Source organism: Sciurus vulgaris (genome assembly GCF_902686455.1).
Source record: "Sciurus vulgaris genome assembly, chromosome: 6".
Lineage (NCBI taxonomy): Eukaryota > Metazoa > Chordata > Mammalia > Rodentia > Sciuridae > Sciurus > Sciurus vulgaris.
Genome location: NC_136466.1, coordinates 163,270,286 through 163,294,723, shown reverse-complemented (window position 1 = coordinate 163,294,723; position 24,438 = coordinate 163,270,286). Strand labels below are relative to the sequence as shown.

The window sequence follows — 24,438 nt, the reverse complement described above, 5'->3', positions numbered from 1 at the left end:
AAACTCTGGATTGTGTAGAGGGAAATGGGGGAAGGGGCGGGGAAGGAAAGATAGTGGAATGAGATCAACATCATTACCCTATGTACGTGTATGAATACACAAATGGTGTGAATCTGTTATCGTATACAACCATAGAAATGAAAAATTGTACCCCATTTGTGTACAATGAATCAAAATGCATTCTGTAAAAATTAAAATAAATAAAATTTTTAAAAATTATTATCATAAATCCATGTCAAGTTAAGTGAAAAAAGTAAAATAAAATAAAATACAAAGACCGATGTTATACGGCATGATTGAAAATTAAGTATTATCTAAGGAACAGACCACCATTAAAACAAGTTTTAAAATTAAGACAAACAGCAGAGTGCAGTGGTGCATGCCTGATCCTAGGGCTTGAGAGACTGAGGCAGGAGGACCGTAAGTTCAAAACCAGTCTCAGCAACTGAGCGAGGCCATAAGCAACTCAGTAAGATCCTGTCTCTAAATAAAATACAAAAAAGGGCTAGGGATATGGCTCATGGTTAAGTGCCCCTTAACCTGGTACCAAATTATAAAAAATACTTGGTACCAATTTATACTTGGTATTGAATTATAAAAAACAAAAAACAAAACAAATGAAGACACATGACATGATGATTAGGATGAGCAGCCTCAGGCGAGTCTCAGACAAACACATCTGTGCTTCTCCCAGGCCTGTAGCTACCTCCATCCTCCCCGTTTCTCCACTGCAGTGATCTGAGCTGTTGCTGCTGGACCTCCTCATCCCTGTGTCTGTGTGCATCCTCCTCATTCTGCATCTGTTTGCATCCTCACACAGACTCTCTGGGGTGACCTAGACAACATCTGCCTCTCTTTTTTTTGTTTTCATTTTCTCATTTCCCACAGTCTTAAGTCTTGACTTTATCAACACATACTCCCAAATTCTTGGTTTTAAGTACCCCTGAAAATTCACTTCTGTCTCCAGGTGCTCTCATCCATTCATGTGTGCTCTGACTACGGACTGTGATCTCTCATCCCGACAATTCCTCTGCCAGTCACTGGCTTTCGCTCAGCATGAATTCCATGGCCCAGCATTACAACTGCTCTCTGTGCCCCTCATCTCCAATGCTCCCCTCCCTCTCTACCTTGGTTTGGTCACCTCCGCACACAGTGAAGAGGCTGGAACTCAAGACAAGCCAACTGGGCCTGCAGATGGCCACAGAAGAGGAACAACACACAGCTCTCTTCTGCACGGGCCATAGCACACCTGCGTCTCATTCCTGTGTCTCGCTCAGCTCTGCAGGAAGGGATGACCTGCCTTCGTTCTACTTCTTTACCACACCTTGTTCACTCTCATCGACTCAGGAACTCTTCCTTTAAAACTGTCCCTCTCTCAAACATTGTTAATATCTGATTTCATGGGTCACCGTTGTCCTCATAAGAAAACTACACATAGCAAAAAAAAAAAAAAAAAAAATCCCTGACCCTTCTCACCTCCTTAATCACCAAGCTATCTTTAGTTTCTCACAGTAAGAAGTGTTTTTAATGGCTGCTGTGTTGTTCATCCAAATTATCTAACAGGAGTCATTACATACCCACTGTCCACCTTCACCTCCTGTTCTGGTGAGGGCCACTTGATTACAGGGGAGGAAATGGAAATTAGGTGCCTCTCTCTTAAAACCCTATGGAAGAAGAGACTTGATAACTGCGGAAATGAGGCAGGTGTGTCTGAAACAGAAAATCACCAAAGAGTGCTGCATACGTTATGGCTTCATTTATGTTAACGTAATGTAAAAGCGTAAAACCCACCAGTTAAACAGCAATCAAGATGGAAAATTAGAACAAAGAGAAAAATCAATGAACACATTTCATTGAGCAATCCAGGACGGAATCACTTCTGTCAAGCCATCATGGGACTCAAATGGCATGTCATGACTTAAGTCTCAGGCCATGGTTTTGAACTGGAATCTATGCCCATGCATTGTTAACCAGCTGCCTCTTTTCAGTGTCATTGACGACTTGCTGCAGTGAACTCTATCAGACTGGGTTTTCTTTGGGTGTGTGTTACTCTGTATTGTGTGCTGCTGTATAAGATGCTGGGTATGTTTACTCAGTGAGTGAACAAAGTATGTCACTTGTTACCTTGTTACCTGAGAGCTCAGAAGATGTGTCTGCTACATAAAACAACTGGTTCTTTCCTGCAGAGATGACTTCCAAGTAGACAGGACTAGGGTAATACATGGTGTGGTATCACAAAATCTCTCACCTGAAATTTCCTAAGGAAAAAAATGGGATTTCTACTCCAGAAGATTCATTTTCTTGAGTACTCAAAAGAGCAAAGCAAAATTATATTCCATAAGCAAACAGGTTTAAAGACTGGTTTGTATATGATTATTAGGAATCATGGAAGGCATTAACTTTTAAAGTAAGTTTTTCTTGATTCCAGCTTCCACAGAAACATCTTTAACTGAGCTTTAACTCCATTGATAATAGTTTTTACTTGGGGTTTAGAGGAGAAGGAAACCTCAGAATAACTTAGAACTAGCATCCCCAGTGAAGGAGAGCCTGGTTGTTTTTGTCAGGTCACCCTAAGAAAGTTCACGGGATTTGTTACTTGCAGGTTTCTGGTCTCACATAAGCAGATGCTGCCCGGGGACTTGCCTCCAAGCACCCAATGGGGGCTCTTCAAATTGCTTTATTTCAAGTGCCAAAAACTGATTTTCATTCCTTCTTACCTTAGTTATCTGCCACATAGAATCTCACGTTTACTGCCCGGAACCAATGAATTCAAAAGAATCATTTCGAAAAAAAAAATTTTTCCCAAGTTTTTATTAAATTCCTGTCAGGAATTTGGAGGGCACTTGCTAACACATGCCTAGCAGGGGCTCATCCCTAGAACTGCCAAGGAAAGAAAGGAGAGGGGAGAGGGGAGGGGGAGGGAAGAATTCTGAAATGCCTTTTCCTCTACAGAAATGAAGCTTGGCCCAGAGCACTTGTGTAAATTCTCAGAATTCAAACACCACTATTTCAGCTGAAGAGTAATTCCTACCAGCCAAAGTTTATTCCAGCTACCAATTCTTTTCCACACTTTTGACTCTCTTCTACCTCCTCATTCCATTCCTGTATCTACTGAATTGTAAACATGTACAGTAAAATCAACACTAATCCTTTGGTTTCTTTTTAACTTTTCTAGATGATCATAGACATACAGATCCAAAAATTTGCTATTCTGTTTCTAAAACACAGGGTCATACCATCTTATGTCATTTCTTTCTAAAGTTCTTATGAATTTTACCCAAATGCCAGATATATAGTCCTAACTCATTTTAAATGATAACTACATAATATTATGTAGAAAGAATTTATCCTTTTTTCAAATTTTCACCAAAAAATATTCTTCAGTTGTTTTTGTTGCTATCCCAAATATTTCTATAAATGTCCATATAGATAAAACATGTGTCCTAGATCACTCATTTCTATAGAACATATATCCAAGCATGACCAGACCAAAAGTTGTTACTGGATATTTAAAATGTCAAATCACAGACAGAGATCATTATAGCAATTCACATTCTCATCTGGAATGGAAAAATGTGTGTTTCCCCAAACCTTAACCCTAAGGCAGCAAATACTATATACTATTTTTTTAAACATTTGTTTATCTGGTAGATTAAAAAAGAAATAATTTCACTTAAAATTTAATGCCCTGATGAGAATATTCAAATGAAAGACATTTCATACATCCATTTATTGTTTGCAGTTTTCTTCTGTAAACCCATGCCCGTATCCTTGGCCTAGTTACCTATGCTTTTTATTTCTCATGAACATCAGGAAGTTTCATTAATTTTAGCAACATTTTGTTATGCACATGGTCTATATTCTCTCTTGGTTTGTGTTTCTACTCTTCTGTTTAATTTTGCCTTGCTATTATTGCTAGTATTCACACTGCCATATGCATCTGCCATTTGTAGATGGCTTCAGAGCTTCCTGACTTCCTCAAAGCCTCTTTGCCATTAATTTATATGAATATGTCCCCAATGCTTCTTCAAAGCATTTTTACAATTGCAAGGCTTTCCTTTTGAGACTTATTTCTACATGGGTTGTGATTTAACAACTTTCCTTCCAGAAGTTGAGTCAGTTATGCTAATGCCATTTAAACCACTGCTTTGTACTGAAAAGAAATGCAAACTTTCAATGACGTAAGCCCCCTATTTGTATTTGAATCTGTTCTGTACTCTCCATTAAGATCTACAGGATCATTTTTTCTATTTCTAGCCAACTGAATACTTCTGTGATTAGGATGTTTGATAAGATAGATCCTATCAATTTTCCTTGAACCCTCAATATATTTATGCTTCCCTATAATCTTTAAAAATACTAGTTTGAAGTGAACAACCAGCCACACAAAGCTGATTACAATGGTTTAAAATCTTTATATTAATTTGGGAGAGTAATACTGTGAAGCTATCAAGCTTTTCCACACAGGAACATGGCATGTCTTCATTGATTGAGTTATATTAAATTCTCTGATAAAATGTTACTTTTGATGAAATGTTTCTCAGACAAGTCTTGGAGCATTCTGGTTAAATTTATCCCTTCTGTTTTATATTTAACACCACATTAAAGCCTAGCAGGACTTCCAGATCACACCAGGGTAAGAAACCATGATCAAACTCAATTAATACAAAGCAGTATCTCCAATTTGGGGGAGTGGAAGGAAGCCCCTCTTTGGCCCCCTTTTCTACTACTCCTTAAATATAATCAGAACAATCAAGAATGGGCTTTTGAAAGCAAACTGTTCAAGCATTACCACCTGATGCTCATTGCAGTTTCTTGCTCACCATCCATGACCCAGAACTAGACAATCCAATCTATCTATCCAGCTCCCCTTCCGGACCCAACCACTCCACACTTCCTGAATGGGCGCCACACTTTTGACTGACGGTATCGTTGATCCTTTGTCAGAACATCTTCCCTTGGCTCTCTTGATAGCTTGGTCATGCAGGTGGCTTCCTAGCTTCTCCTGATCAGTTCCTACTTACTAAACAGAACTTCTCTACTGAGGAGCCTTCTTCTTGAGCACAGCTACTGTCCTTCATTGCCAGTTTCCAGCTACACTCTTCCGCCTACTTTCTGGAGTTGGCCGGTCATGCCAATCCTCCCATGGCAGGCACTAATTCACCGTCACTGAATGAAATAATCTGAGCACGGGAGAGAGTAGGAGATGCCACTAGAAGTTAGAAAGGAAAGAAGAGTGGGGGTAGGGAGCAGCTGGATAATGGGTACCCTAAGCACAGCTAGAGGGGAAACTGGCTGTGGTGTTTCACAGCATACCAAGGTAACCACAGTCTATAACAATTTATTATGCATTTCAAAATAACGAGAGAAGAATTTGAAGGTTTCCAACACATAGAAATGATAATGGCAGATGGAAACACTAATTACCCTGATCTGATCATTATAGATTATATAAATAATACATGTTCCAAAATATAAACCTGAATCCCATAAGTAAGTACAAAATTAACATAGTTAATTAAAATTTTTAAATATTTAGGAATACCGATTTTATTTTCTAACAAATACTCAGAAGGAAATTAAAAAATTGTGGTCATTTGGCATTCTTCAATCATTTATCATTTTTTATTGACAAGGAGCATGACTTTCATGAAATGATTTCTTTTAAATCTCAGATTCAGAATTTACTTACCAGTTTAATAGCAAAGTAAAATAGGGAGGTATCATTCAGATTTTGATTACTTTGAAAGCAGATCCTTTGAAAGGATCTGGAATGTGTCTTTCGAGATCCACCTCAGAAACACTGGGAAAACCAGTTTTCCTTGATCTAATTGAATATTCATTCACTGTCAATATCTACTAAATTTTTGCCTCCTGGACATATGTTGGCAATTTATTTATATTTTCTAAAGACCAACTATTTGGCTTCATATGTTTAATGACATTAAATACCAGGTTAAGCAACAAATCTTCCCAATCTTTTCCTACAGGAAAGTTTTTTCCCCTATGGAAGATTTTCCAAGGAAAGTTGCTGATATTGTGAAGTTAAAAGCAATTTTAACTTTTTTTTCTCATACTAGGGACTAAACCTTAGTCACTTTACCACTGAACACATCCTCAGTTCATTTTATGTTTTATTTTGAGACAGGTTCTCACTAAGTTGCTAAGGCTGGCTTCAAACTTTCCATCCTCCTGCCTCAGACACCCAAGTTGCTGTAATTATAGCCATACACCATCATGCCTGGCAATTTTGACCACATTTTATTTATATGACAAATACCAATATTCTACAAGAAAATTATGTTTCTCTTAAATAACAATTTAATCATCATTGTTCATGTGGAAAATCAGCTTTTCTTTTTCAATGGGGCTGCATATACCGATGTCACAAAAATGGAATGTTTCTACCTGTTCTTTTACCGAGGCGAGGATGGCGGAGGTGGTCTCCGTTTCAGAGCCGTCCCCATTGGAGGTGTTTAAGCCAGGGCTCAGGGAGCTGGTCTTCTCAGAGGCTGACGAAGGCTGGTCTGGGACAGGCATAGCTCCTGCAATGCAAAAAGACAGGCAGGCTCAGGAAACTGGACATGGTCACTATCAACAGATATCCCCATCAGGTGGCCCCAGAAGCACAGGTGGGAATGGAGAAATTTACGAACTGCTTGCAGAACATCACCCAATGGTAGAAGAGGAAACAATAGGAGGAAACAGAACACCTTCTCCTTATGTCCACCCCAAGCAAATATGCAGTGGCCTGCTCATGCCTTTGCATTCTGTCTCTGAGATCAGTGGGCAAGAAAGGGCAAGAGGGGGAAGAAATAAGCAAGACTCCAACGAAGAGTAAAGAGACGAAAAAGCAATGAGTCTAAGAAGCTACTGCAACTGCAAATTCCTATGTTTTAGGCAACTTTATTACTCTTGTCCATTGGTATATTTGTAACTCAAGTCTAACCACTGTAAGGAGATCATCCGATATGCATGATCCACAATTACCAATCATGAAATTAACATAAAAATCTTTGTTGGCACTGTGAAATACAGTAAGTAACTAGTCCATCCCACAAATATTTACCTAGCTCTTACTCCAGAACAGACAGCAACAAAAACAGAAAAAGCCCATTTCCACACTTTATTTTGTGTGAGTTTATTTATGCGGGGGGAAAAAAAACCCAGAAACTCAAATCACATTAACCCTAGTGCATAAATAGATAGTGAATCCTTGAGTGCCTTCATCTTGGACTTAGTCTTTAGAACTGTAAGATATGACAAGTTTTTGTTTGTTTGTTTTTGTTTTTGTTTTTGATACCAGAGATTGAACCCAGGGGTGCTAAACCAGTGAGCCACATCCTCAGCTCTTTTGAGACAAGGTCTTATTCAGGGCCTCACTGAGTTGCCGAGGCTGGCTTTGAACTTGTGATCCTCCTGCCTAAGTCTCCCAAGCCACAGGGATTACAGGTATGTGCCACCAAGCCCAGCAATACCAATATTTTTTAAGAGCAGCCCAAATGGACTAAGACAAACACGGAAGTATTTATTACACACATCATCTAGCAATGATCATCAACAGAGTAACCAATAACTAACTCAGAGTCGTTTTTATCAAGTCATTACAAAAGACACATCTCAATAAAAAGCTGGGAGGAAATAAAACATGTTTTCATGCCTAAACCTAGTATATTCCATGCCCTGTAAGGACCAGTGTTGTGTGATATTAAAGGATATTCCCTATTATAGTGCACCCGAGTATCACTGCTTTTACACTAAGTGACATAATTTTCAAAGTAGTCCTTTGCCTGTGTTATTAGCTACATTTATCACATAACATAGGTCTAGACAAAATTATATAGCCCAATTATACGATTTTACTTAAAACACAGAATAATAGAAAATGTCATTCAAATTTTTTTTGTTGTTGAACCTTCCAACTGCCTTTTGATTTACTTTTACATTTTGAAGCAACTTACTATGATTTCATCACAGGAGATCAGAATAACATTGGGGAAATTAATCTTTGAGATTTTCAGTTAGTAGGATTAAGAAAACAATTTGAGCAAAGAGTATAAATCAGATCAAATATGATTTGGCAAAATGCAACCTTGCTTAAAATGTTCAAACTATGTGAGGGGATGGAAACCAACAGGATGAAAGAAAGAGACTCAAGTCATTTTGGTGGTGGGGCTGGGAAGATCAAAGTATATTTATGTATCTGCATTGTTTTCTGATATGGTTTTCTTACTTGATCCAAGTCTCATAACTATGTAGAATACAGATACATTAATAAACGCTGTGCCCAGATAAAGTAACTGAGACCCAGGACCTTCCACATAAGAGGGGTTTGGGAGATGAGAGGTGCAGGGTAGAATGTCAGAAGGAAGGAAAGTCACAGCTCTGGGTGTTTGGTCAACTCTGGTCACCAAGACCCTCCCTAACCAGGATGTACCATGATGGCTTCCAAATGGGACTCAACACAGGAGCGTTGTCTCTGAGAAGGGAGTTTCATGTTTTCAATTATTATTCTAATATTTGTGTTCTCTAAACTTCATTTGGCCCATGTTAATTCAGGTTCTGGGCTAGTGATTTTTAATATATTTTCTGACAAAATGTCTAAGGTCTTAAATATATTAATGAACATAAGTGGGTCTAGAACTCATGTTTTCTGCCCTTTCATTCCTATTTTAGTGTTTTTTGATGTCTATTTTCATTAACCTGTTCTGCCTCCTAAATGCTAGTCTACCACCTAATTTTTACAACGTATCACCCTTAAAAGTATGACAATAGCCTCTTATAATAAAATATTGGCTTTAAGAGGCACCAAATCAAGTTTTATTCTTTGGTAACTGACCAACTTGACCCACATGTTCAAGGCAAGTTTAGGACTGTTTGCCTCTTCTTTCTCTAGCAGTAACAGAAAGGAGTGAACTCTTCAGGTCTTATTCCACCACACAGAGCTACTGCTGCCTAAGGCAGTCATCAGGACTGCCTGCAAATGATTTGGAATAATGTCCATGGCTTATAGTTCTTAATATCCAGATTTAACTTAAGCACTGGTCACCACCATGTCCGGATGGCCAAGACTGCCAACTTCCACTTCCATGTTCCTGGCTTGGAGCAAAAGAAGAGATGAATAAAATATGCAAAAGGACCTGCTGCAACCAAGCCCTAGATTACCTTATGGTAAGTATAAAAAGCATTAAGCTTCCGTACTTTGCAATAATATGGCCAAATACTTTAGTCTTAATCAGAACTAATCCACTAAAAATTAGTATTTAAACTATGTTAAACCCAGGGAATTACCAAACACAGGGAAGCAAAGAGAAGGCAGAAATAAAGGAAGAGCAACCGTCCACAATGCTGCGCTCCCTATGAATGTGTTTACTGTGGGATTCGAATCATGTTTTTTCTTCTATACCTTATCTGTATAGAGATTTTTACATAATGGAGAACTAAGGTAATATTTGTGAAAAACTGTTTTACTGCTCAGCAACATCTCATGAACAATTTCTTATATCAACAATAATTGCTCTACAGTTTAATGATGTAATGATTACTCAGTATTTTGATAATCTGTACACATCAAGATGTACTTACTTATTCCTTATTTGTAATTTTTATCCCATTTTTGCATCTCTGACATTTTCAACAAATTTCCAGAAGCAGAACCATTAAGCAATGTGTACATTTTTCAGACTTCTGGTCGCCAAAGACACAGGGTCCCCCAGCCAGACTGAGCCAGCACATCTGCCCCCTGGTGGTGTAATGAGAAAGTCACTTCCCCACCGTGTCAGCAGCGCTGGCCTCAGCCTCTCGCTCCTTTACCAACGTGATATAGAAAAATGCATCACCTCAATCATTTAAATCTGCTACAAGTTCAGTGACTATTCAAGACAGATTTATTCCTTTATATACAAGTCTTCAGACCCTTCACAGAATTTCTATGTGAGAAGTCTTTCTGGGTAATAGAGTTATAATCTGTAAATATACAAGTGACATTTTAGGCCCATTTTCCACATGAGAAAAAAAGAGAGTAGAGAGGGAAAAACAGCCCTGAATTCAGGGCTTGTCTGTTCTAGCAGAATTCAGCACTATCAAATCCTTGTCCATAAAACAGCAAAACAAAACTGTTTCCAGTTCAAGTCATGCTGCTCTGCACCCACAGAAACATGAGCAGTACTATGCACTGAGATTTGTCCTCTGAATATACAGCTCTGATTCCCTGTATGGCTGTATTTGAAGTCAAGGCCTTTAATGAGGTAATTAAGGTTATATGAGGTCACGAGGTCAGGGCCCTAATCCAAAAGGATTGTTGTTCTCATAAGAAAAGGGAAAGAGAAAAAGCAAAATATCCTTGTGTACACACTGTTGCAAAGTCATGTAAAGATACAGCAAGAAAATGCCACCTGCAAGCCAGAAAGAGAGGTGTCACAGGAACCAATCCTAAGGGCACTTTGATCTTGGACTTTCAGTTGCCAGAAGAGTAAAAAATAAATTTGGAAAAATAAGAGACCCAGAATAGCTAAAGCAATCCTTAGCAAGAAGAGTGAAGCTGGAGACATCTCAGTAGTAGAACTTAAAGTATATTTCAAAGCTATAGTAACAAAAGCAGCATGGTATTGCCACCAAAACAGACAGGCAGACCAGTAGTACAGAATAGAAGACACAGAGACAAACACACATAAATACAGTTATCTCCTACTAGACAAAGGCGCCAAAGGTGCCACTGGAGGAAAAACAGCCTCTTCAACAAATGGTGCTGGGAAAACTGGAAATCCATATGCAGCAAAATGAAATTAAATTCCTATCTCTCGCCCTGTACAAAACTCAAGTCAAATGATCAAGGACCTCGGAATTAGACCAGAGACTTAATAGAAGAAAAACCAGGCCAAAATCTTCATCAAGACTCCCAAAACACAAGAAATAAAATCAGGAATAAACAGATGGGATGGAGTCAAACTAAAATTTTCTTCTCAGCAAAGGAAACAATCAATAATGTGAAGAGAGAGCCTACAGAGTAGGAGATAATTTGTACCACATGCATATCAGATAGAGCACTAATCTCCAGGGTATACAAAGAACTCAAAAACACTTAACACCAAAAACAACAATAACAACAAACCCCACATAACCTAGCCAGTTATGAGCTAAGGAACTGGTCAGACACTTCACAGAAGAAGACATACAATCTATCAACAAATATATTAAAAGGTGTTCAATACCTCTAGTAATTACAGAAATGCAAATCAAAGCTAAGATATCATCTCACTTCAGTCAGAATGGCAATGATCAAGAATACAAGCAACAATAAGTGTTGGTGAGGATGTGGGGGAAAAGGTTCACTCATACATTGCTGGTAGGACTACAAATTAGCGCAACCACTCTGGAAAAGAGTATGGGGATTTCTTAGAAAACCTGAAATGGAACCATCATTTGACCCAGCTATCCCACTCCTCAGTCTATACCCAAAAGTCTTAAAATCTGCATACTATAGTGATGCAATCACATCAATGTTTATAGAGCTCAACTCACAATAGCTAAATGATATAACCAACCTAGATGCCCTTCAATAATAGATGAATGGATCAAGAAACCATGACATATATATAGGATGGAATATTAGTCTTAAAGGAGACTAAAATTATGGCATTTGCAGGTAAACGGAGTTGGAAAATATTATGCTAAGCAAGATAAACCAATCCCAAAAAACCAAAGGCCAAACATTTTCTCTGATATGTGCATGCTAACCCACAATGGGAGTGGGGGTAAGGGATAAATGGAGGAACTCTGGATTGGGCAGAGGGGAGTGAGGGGAGGGAAGGGGGCAGGGGAGAGGGAAATGTGGTAGAATGTGATTAACACTGTTAAGTAGGTACCTGTATGATCAAATGAATGGTATGGAATCTACATCATGTACAACCAAAGAAATGAATAGTTGTGCTCCATTCATGTACAATGAATTGAAATGCATTCTGCTATCATGTATAACTAATTAAAACAAAAATTAAAAAATTTAAAAACTAAATTTTTGTTGCTTACTGTTATTTTGTTATAGTTTCCCAAGCAGACATTATGCTAAAAAAAGAAGGATTTGGTTATTCTCAGATTTCCTTCCGTAAATTCCCCCAGGGGCATGAACATGGGAGTCTTGTAACTGATGGTAGCAGGGTGCAATCTAAAATGAATTAAAGTGTTGAGAGAAGGCCCACCTCTTGCTTCAAATCAGCACACGTGGATCACGAGTTAAAAAGGATTGTGTCTCTTCAGTGTGAAATAAGCCTAGAGAACAAAATACTACCTTAAAAACAACCATAATACTTCCATTCTCATTGAAGCAGCATTCAGAAATTCAGAGAAGTTGGCTGGAGTGACAATAATAGGGAAAGCTGGTAGCCACACCACATGCAGGCTCCCTTTCAATTTGAACTCATATCCAAATGTAATAAGATTTTGTGGTGTCCGAAGAATACTCCAAACATTTCTTTCCCAAACATGAGATACTATAAATCTACTTTATACTTAGTAACATGGTAAAATGTCATTTGCATTTTGGAAGATCAAACACTGTTCCTTCTGATTCAGGAAATACATTAAATGTCATATTTTATTGCTACCCATCATAGAGAAAGAAAACAACTTAAAGTTTTTTTTTTTTTTTAATATTTCAATTTGCTCCTTCTTTGGTCATTTTTGCCTAGCAACTAATGACTCTGGCATCAACACATGGCTATCTTCAACAAAATAACTGATGGGTTCCATGTCAGTCACCCAGCTAAGTGAGCCACCCAGCATTTACATGCTATAGTTGCTTGATTCTCCCTCACCTGCAATTTGACAATAAGCTCTTTTGGCCATGATATGGTCTTGGCTCCTACTGAGCTGCCCACCCCTTCTTTGTGGTTCCTGAACTATTATCTTTTCAATTATTCTCTCACATTGTCACTTCCATGGCCCTATCACTCTGACGTCACAGAGGCCTGTTTCTTTATTCCTCCCAGGTGAGCATGTACCACCTGCTTCAAATTCCAGCATCTTCAAATCCTTTGCTGCTGTTGGACTCAATAGCACACAATTAGTTAGACTTGCAATGTCCAGTGTAGCAGTCCCCTTGTCACATGTGGCCATTTACATTTTAATTGAATATTAATATTAAAATTCAGCTCCTCAGTTGTACTATTCACATTTCAAGGACTCAGCCACTCTGGCCTGTCGCTACTATATTGGGCAGTGAAAAGTAGAAGATTTTTATCACTGCACAGTTTCATTTATAGCCTTGTTCTATACTCAATAATCAACTCTTTGATGAGTTATCTGGTGTCTTAATCCTGAGCAGTAGAGGTTGTGAGATGTCATATTGTGGATAAATTTGAAGGAAGAACTTTCAGGATAACTGACAGACTCCATGTGGTACATGCAAGAAGGATAGGGAAATCTGGATGGTCCCCAGGGTTTAGTCTGAGTGCGTGGTCATGGGTCAAGATGTGGAATGGCTATGGGCGAAAACAGGTAGAACAAACTTGGAGCAAGGGAAGGAGACCTTGCCTACAAACCTTCAACTCCAAATCCATCCACATTTTTCTATGTTAGTCAGCTTTTCATCACTATAATAAAATATCTTAAAATAAGTAAAAGACTTATTTATTTAGCTCATCAATCTTGGGTTCCAGTCCAAGATCATGTGGACCCATTGGTTTTAGGCTTCTGGTGGGGATGCCAGACGCAATAGGTGGGGGTTCATAGTAGAGCGAAATGCACACTCATAAGCCAGGAAGAGGAAGATGGAAGATGAAGAGAAGAGGTGCACCACCAGTGACCCACAAACTTCCCCTTAGGACCTACCTTCTAAAGATTCCACCACCTCCTAATAGCACCACCCTTGAAACACATGAAGCTTTTCAAGATCCAAACTATAGCAGAAGGTGGCCTTGCTACAAACCCTCAACCCCAAACCAATCTGCCTGTGATTCTCCTTCACTGATAAAACCTGGCAGTTGAATGCACCAGACAGAAACCACACAGGGATGTGAACCAGGGAATGAACAGCCTGATGCTTTCCAAGTCTTGCTTGTCAAGCCTTGTTTCCCCGTTTTCCTTTTCTCCAGGCAGGTCCCTCCACGTTCTACTTTAGAGTTGGTAAAAGCTTCTGTGAATCTTCTCACACTTCCACTTGTTAGCTTCAGTTGACAACGTCATCCCCGAACATCTGATGTGACTTTCCTGGATCCTTCTCACACCAAACAAGCACACCCTGTGTATAGCCTCGCCTCACCTTACACCCTTCCCTCCTGTGGATCAAAGTTATCTTCTGATCTTCTGCATGGCAGCCCCTCCCTGCCCTGGATCCAGATATTGTCACTTAAAAGCCAAATGTGAATGTGAGTGATTTAATGTTATAAAATTTAATATATTTCAACATAATTGATTTTGATAATCTTCTGCTCCACAAGCAACACCTAAAATACTGTGTAACACTGAGCATAAACATCTCTTTATTAATATCAGGATGCACAAAATGCATGCATTACATCAACTAGTGGCCTCATCACCAATATAGAACACCTAATTTGGGGAATCGCTGTGGCCACCCAAACTCCAATTCTAAATTTGCAGTTAGCATGTCATTACCAGGACCAGACACAGCCTCATTCTCTCTTACATGTGTTCTGTCCACAAACAAATATATCCATCCTTACATCTTACTTTCAAAAGAGAAATCTGAAATTATTGCTTGTCATAATACAAATAATATAATAATTAATCATTGTCAAAACTAAATACAATTAGGGCAGAAACTCAATTTGTCTTGATCTATCTTCAATTTACCACACCTGCATCAGCTTCTGATATATAGCAGCCAGTTAATAAGTATTTGTTGAGTTAATGCATGAACTATTAGAGTAAAATCAATAATGGTTGCTTACTAGAGCATATAACGTAAGTAAAATGGGCTTTACATTAGGAGCATTTTTCTGTATGGTATTTGAATGATTTATTATGACTCAAGAAAGTGCTTTTCAGAAAGGCTTTTGCTTCTGTCAATTGCTTGAGAATGGTGTACCCTGATATTTGGATTTTCAGGTAGAATCATCAATCAAGTAGGCTTCTAGGACTTGATAAATGTAACCAGAAACTTACAAAAAGAAAGCTGACGAACCCTATGGAGCACAGCCCCCAAGGACAGCAAGCAGCAGTACTGAACACCATTCGAAGCAGCTGCAAAGGCATTGGGAGGCAAAGTCAGGGGCTGGGGAAAATGTACCTAAGATGTGGGGTGAGGGTCAGGTAGAGTCACGGACACTGCCATTCGTTGCTATATGAAGATGTGATGGAATCATGAAGAGCTGCAGGGATCTGCGTGTTGGATTCACTCACAAGTCAAAGGCCAGGGACGACAGTTCCACCCACATGTTGAGAGAAGTGGGAACAGCTGCAGGCCAAACAAGCTGAGAGGGTCAGCAAGCCTGTCCTAATAGCATGGGCTATTAATCATTGAGGAGGAGGCCACCAACCTGAGTATCTGACTTCAGATCCACCTGGATTATTATTCTTAGTGACCTAAATTATATCTGAAGGTATAAATAAGATTTTGTGGAGGATACCAGAGAGCAAGATGTGATGGCAGTTCTCACACTTGGGAGATACTGTAAGCAGCCAAAATGGAGCAGAATGAGATCAGTGAGGAGAGGAGACGGTCTTCCTTTGGGCTCTTCCCTCTGAGTGTCCCCCAGGCCTATTTCCCAGAGGTAACAAACATTTCCATCTAGTCTTAACATATATTATGCTAACAACTTATCTTTTAAAAACGTATTTAAAAGGTGGTGCTTTCAGAAAACAAGCCCAGTAGATGCGGTGGGTGTCTGATCCCCTGAACCCTGTTCCAGACAAGCTTATAAACTGCGACGCCAGAGCCAGAGCCAACGCCAGGTGAAACAAAGCCAGCCAAGAGGTAAAGTTCCAATGGTGAGAGAGGAAAGGTTCTTCAACTGCAATAAGGGCTCCCACAGACTCTCAGGAGGGGAAGTGCTGGAGGAAGACAAGAGCCTGAATGGGTGTCAGAACAAAGGCAGAGGGTTTGTCAGACAGCTCTTCATCACCGTGACCAAAACCTGAGGAGGAACGAGTCACTTCAGCTCTTAGCTTCAGAGTTCTTAGCCCATGGTTAGTTGACTCCATTATTCTGGGCCAGAGCTCACGTGAGGAAGGACATCATGGCAGAAGGGCATGGTGGTGGAAAGCAGCTCAGCTCATGGCAGCCAGGAAGCAGAAGAGAGAGGAAAAAGGAGATGGGAGGACAAGATTCATTCCCCAACAATGTATTTCCAGTGACCTGTTTCTTCCAGACGTGCCCACTTGCCTTCAGTTACAAAGCAGGAGTCTAATCAGATTATTAACCAATCAGTTGAATTAATCCAGTGTTGATGTTACAATGCTCATGAACTAATCATTGCCTCAAAGCCCTACCCCTGAACCTTGCTGCACAGGGGACCTTGTTTTTATCACAGAGGCTTTTGGGGACATTCCAGATCAAAACCTTAGCAGGGTTACAAGCAGAGAGGAGAGAATCAAAATAACTGCATAAAGTAGGATGAGAGGGGCAAGAAAGGTGGGTAACCCGACTGGGATTCGAGAAACAACAAGAGTGAGCCTAAACACACTGTAGGATAATAAACTGTGGGCATGTGTATAATCTGAGAGGCCTTGAAGAGTATTTTTAAAAGTTTAGTGATGACCTTGAATTTGTGTATGATCTTGAATTTGGACTTGTTAATATTAGAAAATAACCAATTTGTAACAAGTGTATTATTAACAAGTAGCATGAGATGTTCTCCACAACTCAGGAATCCCAGTGGACCAGGAGAATGAGTTTGAAAGCCAATGTCTTACAAGTAAATTTGCAAGGAGTCCACGCCTATTTCCTGTCACTGAACCTCATTTGCATTTGTCTTTGCAAGACCTTGCACAACAGAGATTGGGTGTGCAAATAATATCTCAGATGCTTACTACTAATGGAGACCTCACACTTGACATCCAATAGGCCTAATTACACAAGGCTCCCAGACAGCTCCACAAAAGATAAAATTCCACGTGGTTCTTCATCTCTTACCAGGACACTTGCAAAATCTTCCTAACCTGCCTGTCTTCCTGTATCATTGCTCCCTTCAAACAATTCTCTACACTATTTATTGGGAGCATCAATCTCCTTCACCCAAAATCTGATCATGACACCCTGTTTTCTAAATTTATTTCACTGGTCTTCAGTGCCCAGACCAGAGGCTTTCAAACTCTGAGACAGGAAATATATCTTAGATCATGACCCAGTGATACTTAATCACATATTTTCACCGGGGAGAAAAAAAGTATTGAAATAGGAAGCCTTATAACATGCAATGCACTATATTTCCAATTCTATCTTGTTCACTTCCATTAAAATTCACAAGGGGAATTTAAACCTGTAAATTGACGGAAAGAAAACATTTGGAAATCATTGCCACAAACGATGAAGTCTGGTCTCCTTTGTACCATGGAGGAAGCTGTCCCACCACCCATGTTCCGTGGCCCGTATTTGATTCTCTGTTCTCCACACTTGCTCCTCTGCCCCCCCATCCCAGCACACCCATGCTACGGTACTCCAAGTTTCCTTCAGCTCCCAGCACATCTCACTGAATGGAATTCTGCATTCACAGTTCTCCTCATCAGGACTGCTGTCAAACTCGATTCCTTCTCCTTCCAGATCCTGCCCACTTGTTTCTTCCTCTCCCAGCCCTCTGCACAAGTCTAGACAACATGAATCACTTGCTCCTCACTGTCACCTTGACAGTGGGAATCTTCCCCAGGCACTGCATTTATCACCATGAGCAGTAATGATCTGTCCTCTTCTGGGATTAAAAAAAAAAAAATCTTTAAGGATTTTGAAAATAGGATGCTTCTTGATATGACTGTGGTCCCCTTTTCCTCCAAGCTATTTGGGATAGATTTTCTGTCACTTGCAACTAAGAGTGTTATTAAATCAATGATATACAGAAATTTATGGAAACACCATAAATTTACATTTTATAGCTCCTAATTAGGTCATGAATTTTCTGAGCATGGAAACTGTTTCATACACACACACACACACACACACACACACACACACACAAAATAGATCAATAGATACATACATACCAAGGAATGAACCTGGGGCAATTAACCATGGAATCAGCCCTTGTTATTTTTTATTTTGAGACAGGGTCTCACTAAGTTGCTGAGGCTGGCTTTGAACGTGTGATCCTCCTGCCTTAGCCTCTCTAGCTGATGGGATTCCAGGTGTGTGTCATCATGCCCACTTATTCATATTTATGACCCCTGTGCCTAAATTGGTGCCTAGTAAGGAGTTGATCTCATTAATGTTTATTGAACAAGTCAAAGATTTAAAATGCCAAAAAACTTACTCTTACAATACTGATTGATATATAAGTTTTCTATGAATCAGCTCAGGTTTGTACAATAGTTACATCTAAATGTATGAGTTTGAGTAATATATACATAGAATTAAAGTAGCCAAAGCATTTATATTTGTGCCAATCTAAGCTATGTCTACATTTACCATGGGTATGTCCAGATCAAATTAATGATCATGATAAGACAATGTTTCAGCATTCATATTTAGTAAGAATTAGACAGGGAGCCACTTCTGGAATCAATACCCATCGTAGCTCCCCTAGACAATGCAAATATGTTTCAACAGCTGATTGATGGCAGTACTAAGCTACAAAGACACTTCTCAGGCCAGACAAATAAAAGTCCAGGATTCAGGAATTACAAACTCCTCACATAATAATAGCAGAAACTGAAACAGCAGAGTGTCTTAAATTGTGACTCTCCCCTTGCATGGATGAAGTTCTAATGCCTTCTACAATAAAGAGACTCAATATAGTTTGAATGTTCTTCTAGCTGAAACTTAAAGAAGGTCCTCACACAGTGCTCCTCAGACAGTGAGTATCCAGAACGTACTGTCACAGCCCATGTCTCTGAGGCTAGAGTTCTCTTCACACACAGCTCCAGCAGACAGAATCCATCCCACCCTGAATCTATGCAAGATGCTCAACAGTATCTATCCATGCTTGAAAGTGAAAAACAACTTGTCTTCCCCAATATTCTCCCAATAATATTTTTTAAAAATATAGTTTTGCATTTTATATCTCCCATCCAACCACAGATCTACATGATAAAAATCCAATAAAAAAATCATGCTCTATACCAGTCCACAACAACTTAACCACTGTGAATTACCAACACTGTCACAATCTATTAAATAGAAAGTTCCAAATGCCAGTCACACACTAGTCTGCAACATATTCTTGTTGCCCAGTATTTGAAAGTGTCCACTCAAATTATGGCAATTTACCCTTCATGTTGATTGCAAATACATATCTGACACTTCACAATTTCTTGATACTGGAGCTTAACCACTTCACCTCCCTCCCAATGGCTCTCAATAGGTGGTCAAGGACCAAATCTCTAACTGTAAGTAAATATCTCCAGTCAGTCAAAATGTTCAACCCATGACAGCAGCTAAATTGTCATTTAAATGTAAGTAGAGAGCACAGAGTTTCCACTACTCTTATACAGCTTTGGTTGGTACCATTGACTTGGAAAGTTTTCAAATAAATACTTCTTCTGGTCTTAAAAGAAAAACTAGATAGAGTCAAATAATTTTTGATAGCTGGCAAGATATGTTTACAGTTTTACTCACAAACAACAAATTTTGAAAGACTCAGGGTTATAATTTGCTTATTATATCATATGATTTCAAGAAAAAAGTAAGCTTTGTTTTGAGTGTGAAATCAAATTTATATATATTGTACTTGTGAAGGTTACAAAACAAAGAACTTCTTGGTTGGTGTATATATACACATTTATGTTCATTAAATATTGTTCTTTAGGGGTTTAAATATTCTGGTATGTAATCAATAATTTTACACAATTGACAAACAATTGTACATTATGCAAAATGATCCTAACCCGACTTTTGCAATTTTTTTCTTTTAAATTTCATTTTGCACCAATCTAAACATTACCCACCTCAAGGCAAATTTATAATATTTCCTTACCAAATCTTTCTTTCCTCAAAATAAGACTCTCAGATACTGTTTTTTTTCTTCATTTACCTCTTAATAAAAACACGTGCATTTCATCTGTTTAGTGTTTCTAACCACCTCTATTAGGATTGGCTTGGGAGAGTGTGATGATCTAAAATTATGTCCACAGATTCTTTGATGATTCTTTCTTCAGAAAGTAGAGTTTAATCCACACCCCTTTGAGTGTGGTCTAGATTTGTTCCTCTTTAAAAAAGAAATGGTGGAGGAAAGGTGCATGACTTCTGAGAAAAGCAAGTCCTACCAGGCCTTGTGACTTCCATCTTGATCTCTCTTGCATCATTTACTCTGCAGAATCAACTGCCATATTGAGAGGACACTCAAGTTCCATGAGGAGGTCATGGAGTAGAAACTAAAGCCTCCATCAACCAAATGCAAAGGACTGACGCCTACAGCCACAGCCTTAGGAGTGGGCCATATGGTGGGAGCAGATCCTGCAGCCCCAGGCATGCCTTCTGATGACCTTGACTGAAACGTTATAAGAAATGTGGCTCTAGAAACAAGTTAAGCTGCTTCTGAGTTCCTGACTCACAGAAACGATGAGATAAATATTAGTTTATTCATTGTGAAGTTCTAGGGCAGTGTGTCCTATAATAAAATATACTATAATGCACCAATAAAAAAGTGAGAAAAATAATTACATTAAAGAAGGGTAATCTTCTTGGGGCATTTAGAAAAGTTAGGCTAAGTTTGGTTTATAGGCCATGAATACATGATAGAATACTTCTAAATGAGCATTTTTTTTCTCTCTAAAAGGGTATTTGTTCTTATGATCTTGTAGCCCCTGACTTGCAAGAATGTTGTTAAAGCACTTCTAACCTGGTCTGTACCTGAGAAAGGTAGAAACGGAATCTAGAAGCTAAAAGAAATGATTCCAGGGACAAGGATCAAGGATAAATTTAGATTTGCAACAACAACAACAAAGATATACTGAATATAGTAACAATTTTTGTGTTCTTTTAGGGTTCATTCCATAATTCTGACACTACAATAGTTTCATGAAGGTCTTTTAGAGCCAAATGGGATGCATGAAAATTAGGCTAGGCCAGAGACTCTGCTGCTATCCCCAAGATTTATTCTACATGATCCCTCAGAATTTATGATTTATCACAAATTTCTGGTTGCTGACAGGCAAGTTCAATGCTAATAATCAATCAGGGAAAAGAATATATGGAAGATTAACATGAATATAATCATGACTTCACAATACATTTTATATTTGTCCACTTAAATATTTTTAAAGAAGTTTGAAGATGTTACAGAATTGTGGGCACATATTTAAAAAGTAAGCAGTCAATATTTTTGCTGAAGTTTATGATGCTATTTTTGGATATCTTGTTGAGTTGATGTATTTTGTCAACAGTTTTCATTAAATATGCAGAAAACAATAGCCCCTTATACATGAATAGTGATGAGGACAAACTGTTTTAATATCATATGATGATCTTATCTTATTCATACACTGCGCCTCATTTAAAAAATAGATCCTTGTACATTCAGGTTTCAACTGTTCTCCCTTAGTGAATGCCCATAATAATCCTCAATTATCTAGCTTCGACTGGTGCTAAGTTTCCAATGATTCATTTTCTGGCAGTACCTTCAGCAGATTCTCTTGGCAAGGGCTTTTCATTTCTTCTGTATTCACATTCAAGCCACTCTTCTGGCACATGACTTTCCTCCCATTCTTCCACTAGTAGCCTTCTGTTCTTGGTGTGAACCAACTGCATTCTTCCCAACGCAAGGTGGGGTGAGTTAAATCCATCTGAGTAAATATTAGTGTTACTCACTCGTTTTTCTTTTTTTTTTCTTTTATATCTAGGAAAACATTTAATTAAAATCAACCTTGATGTTATGACTTGCTTGGGTCAATAAATTATGAAGGAGCAGAAGCATGAGAAAGTCAGTCGTGAGTCTGCATTCCATGTTTCCTTGCTTTGGGAAGCCATGTGCGTCATTCCAGCGTGGAAGAGGCTTAAGAAGTTGTACAGTGACGATGAGGAAGAGGAAGTTTATCCACTTGCAACAGACATGATGCGTGAGTCTCCTGAATTAATAAGCATTAAGACTTGGATATTTGTTATTGTGGCATATCTAACCAATCCTGACTGATAAGCCAGAAGAGGGCAAGATAGGGCATAGTTACAAAAGTTTCTCAGTAAAAAAAGATAAAGTGAAGCCAGGTACAGTGGTGCATGCCTGTAATCCCATTGGCTTGGGAGGCTGAGATAGGAGAATCACGAGTTCAAAGCCAGCCTCAGCAAAAGCAAGGTGCTAAGCAACTCAGTGAGAGCCTGTCTCTAAATAAAACACAAAATAGGACTGGGGATGTGGTTCAGTGGTTGACTGCCCCTAAGTTGAATCCCAGGTTTCAAAAAAAAAAAAAAAAAAAGTGATACAAAGTTCTCTTTGAAAACAAAATTTCATCTGTCCCATTTTGCATATATTTTCTTTAGTCCGGAGGCATTAGAAACCTGTGGTAGCTTTGTATGACAGATCTAAGAGATAAACGGTACAAGCTTAATTACTGTCCTATTGAGAAAATGTTTTCCTGGATCTCAGTTTCCTCAATATTTATTGAAAAATGAACTATAATCACACATATGTTACACTAAAATTCGATCTGTGATTTAAGCCATACATTCTTAAAAAAATCAGAATGCATTTCTTAACTTCTTGATATGTTAAAATTCTGATCACACAGATATTCACCTGTTCAGGGTATAATTTAAGCAAACTGCCTCATCATATCAGGCAATTAAAGAAGCACACCACTTAAATGTATACCTAAAATCTCTACTTAGTGAAATAATCAAAGGATAATTCAACAGTGATTTGCCCATGTACTTTGTTGATGAGCTTACAGTTTAACCAATACTAATCATCTTCTCCAGTACACATTCTAAAAAGTTTCATGGATAAACTAAAAGAAAAACTTTCTTTTATGTGTAAACGTTTTTATACCTGAATTCACACACACATACAACAATCTGAAAAATGAAAGCAAACTAAATTAAAGGAGTTTATAAAGTCTATAAGAATTTTAAATTACAACAAGAAGCTGATCCACAGGTATAGAAAAATTAAACAATATAATTTCTTATTCATGTGGTGTGAGTTAAAAAACTCAAGTACTCAAAAATAAAAAAATTGGATAAAACATTGCATTGTTTCTACTTGTTATATTAAGATACACTAATTCTAAATATTTTAAGAATACTATATTTAAACTAAGTTAAATAAATACAATAGTAGTACATTGGTACAATAATACCATTATAAAATATTCACTAAAATATTTTAAATTTACACAACATTGATTGTTTAAAAAAAATACAAAACAGTAAGAACAATCTATAGACAAATGTATCAGCAGTCACATTATTATGGTATGTGTTGTGGTCTGGATATGAGGTATTTCCCAAAGTTCCTGTGTTAATGCAGAAATATTCAGAGTTAAAATGACTAGATTATGATAGATGTAACCTGATTGGTCCAACCAAGTTTGAAAGAATGGAGTAGGTGGTTAACTGTAGGTATGTGGGGCTTGGATGAGCAAGGTAGTTCAGTAGAGAGGGTGAATCTTCCTGTGGACCCTCCCCACTGCTTCCGGGCCAACAAGAAGAGATTAACACTCCTTTCCCAAGCCCTTCTGCCATGATATTCTGTCTCACCTTGTGCCCAGAGCAATGGAGTCAGTCCATCATGAACTAACCCTCTGAAACAATGAGCCAAAATAAAATTTTCCTCCTATAAGTCATTCTTGTTGGGCATTTTGATCACAGTGACAAAGAGCTAATAAGTATGTTATCAACACATAATTACATAAATTTGTAAATATTCGCATACATACACGCACAAGCCCAAATCCGCACTTATCTACGCATACATAGCATAAGTGGAACTACACTTTACACATTGTTCTGTCACCATTTTTTTTATCACTGTGTTTTGGAGATCCAAACATCTGGACTTATCATGCTTTTTTATTTATATACAAGTATTCCATTGAACTGATATATTTTAAAGTCTTCTGTAAACATTTTTATATGCATTTTTTTTCCCTCATCTTTTCCCACTTCACTCACCTAAAGCTGTTGAAATCAGCACCACTCTTTGATTCTATGTGCTTGTGTGAGAAAATTACTTCAGAGTAGATGGCCAGAAATGGATTTTCTTTGTCTTAAGAATATGAACCTCTTAAGTAGTGACAGACACTGCCGTCTTATCCTAAAAGCCTTTCCGGTGGAGACTCCTCCAACGACAGAAGAGAACAGCATTTTGCAAGCTCTTAGCAAACATCCATATGAGTCAT

At 38.4% G+C, this 24,438-nt stretch overlaps 1 protein-coding gene across 3 annotated transcripts in view; it reads right to left on the bottom strand.

The window, feature by feature from the left end:
* Nucleotides 1-24,438, bottom strand: part of CTNND2 (catenin delta 2) — a 904,448-nt gene that overhangs the window by 748,053 nt on the left and 131,957 nt on the right. For all 3 annotated transcript variants that reach the window (XM_079145292.1, XM_079145294.1, XM_079145293.1), the window contains exon 2: nucleotides 6,409-6,545. In XM_079145292.1, the coding sequence (XP_079001418.1) occupies nucleotides 6,409-6,545 (137 nt within the window). The remainder of the gene's footprint in view (nucleotides 1-6,408; nucleotides 6,546-24,438) is intronic.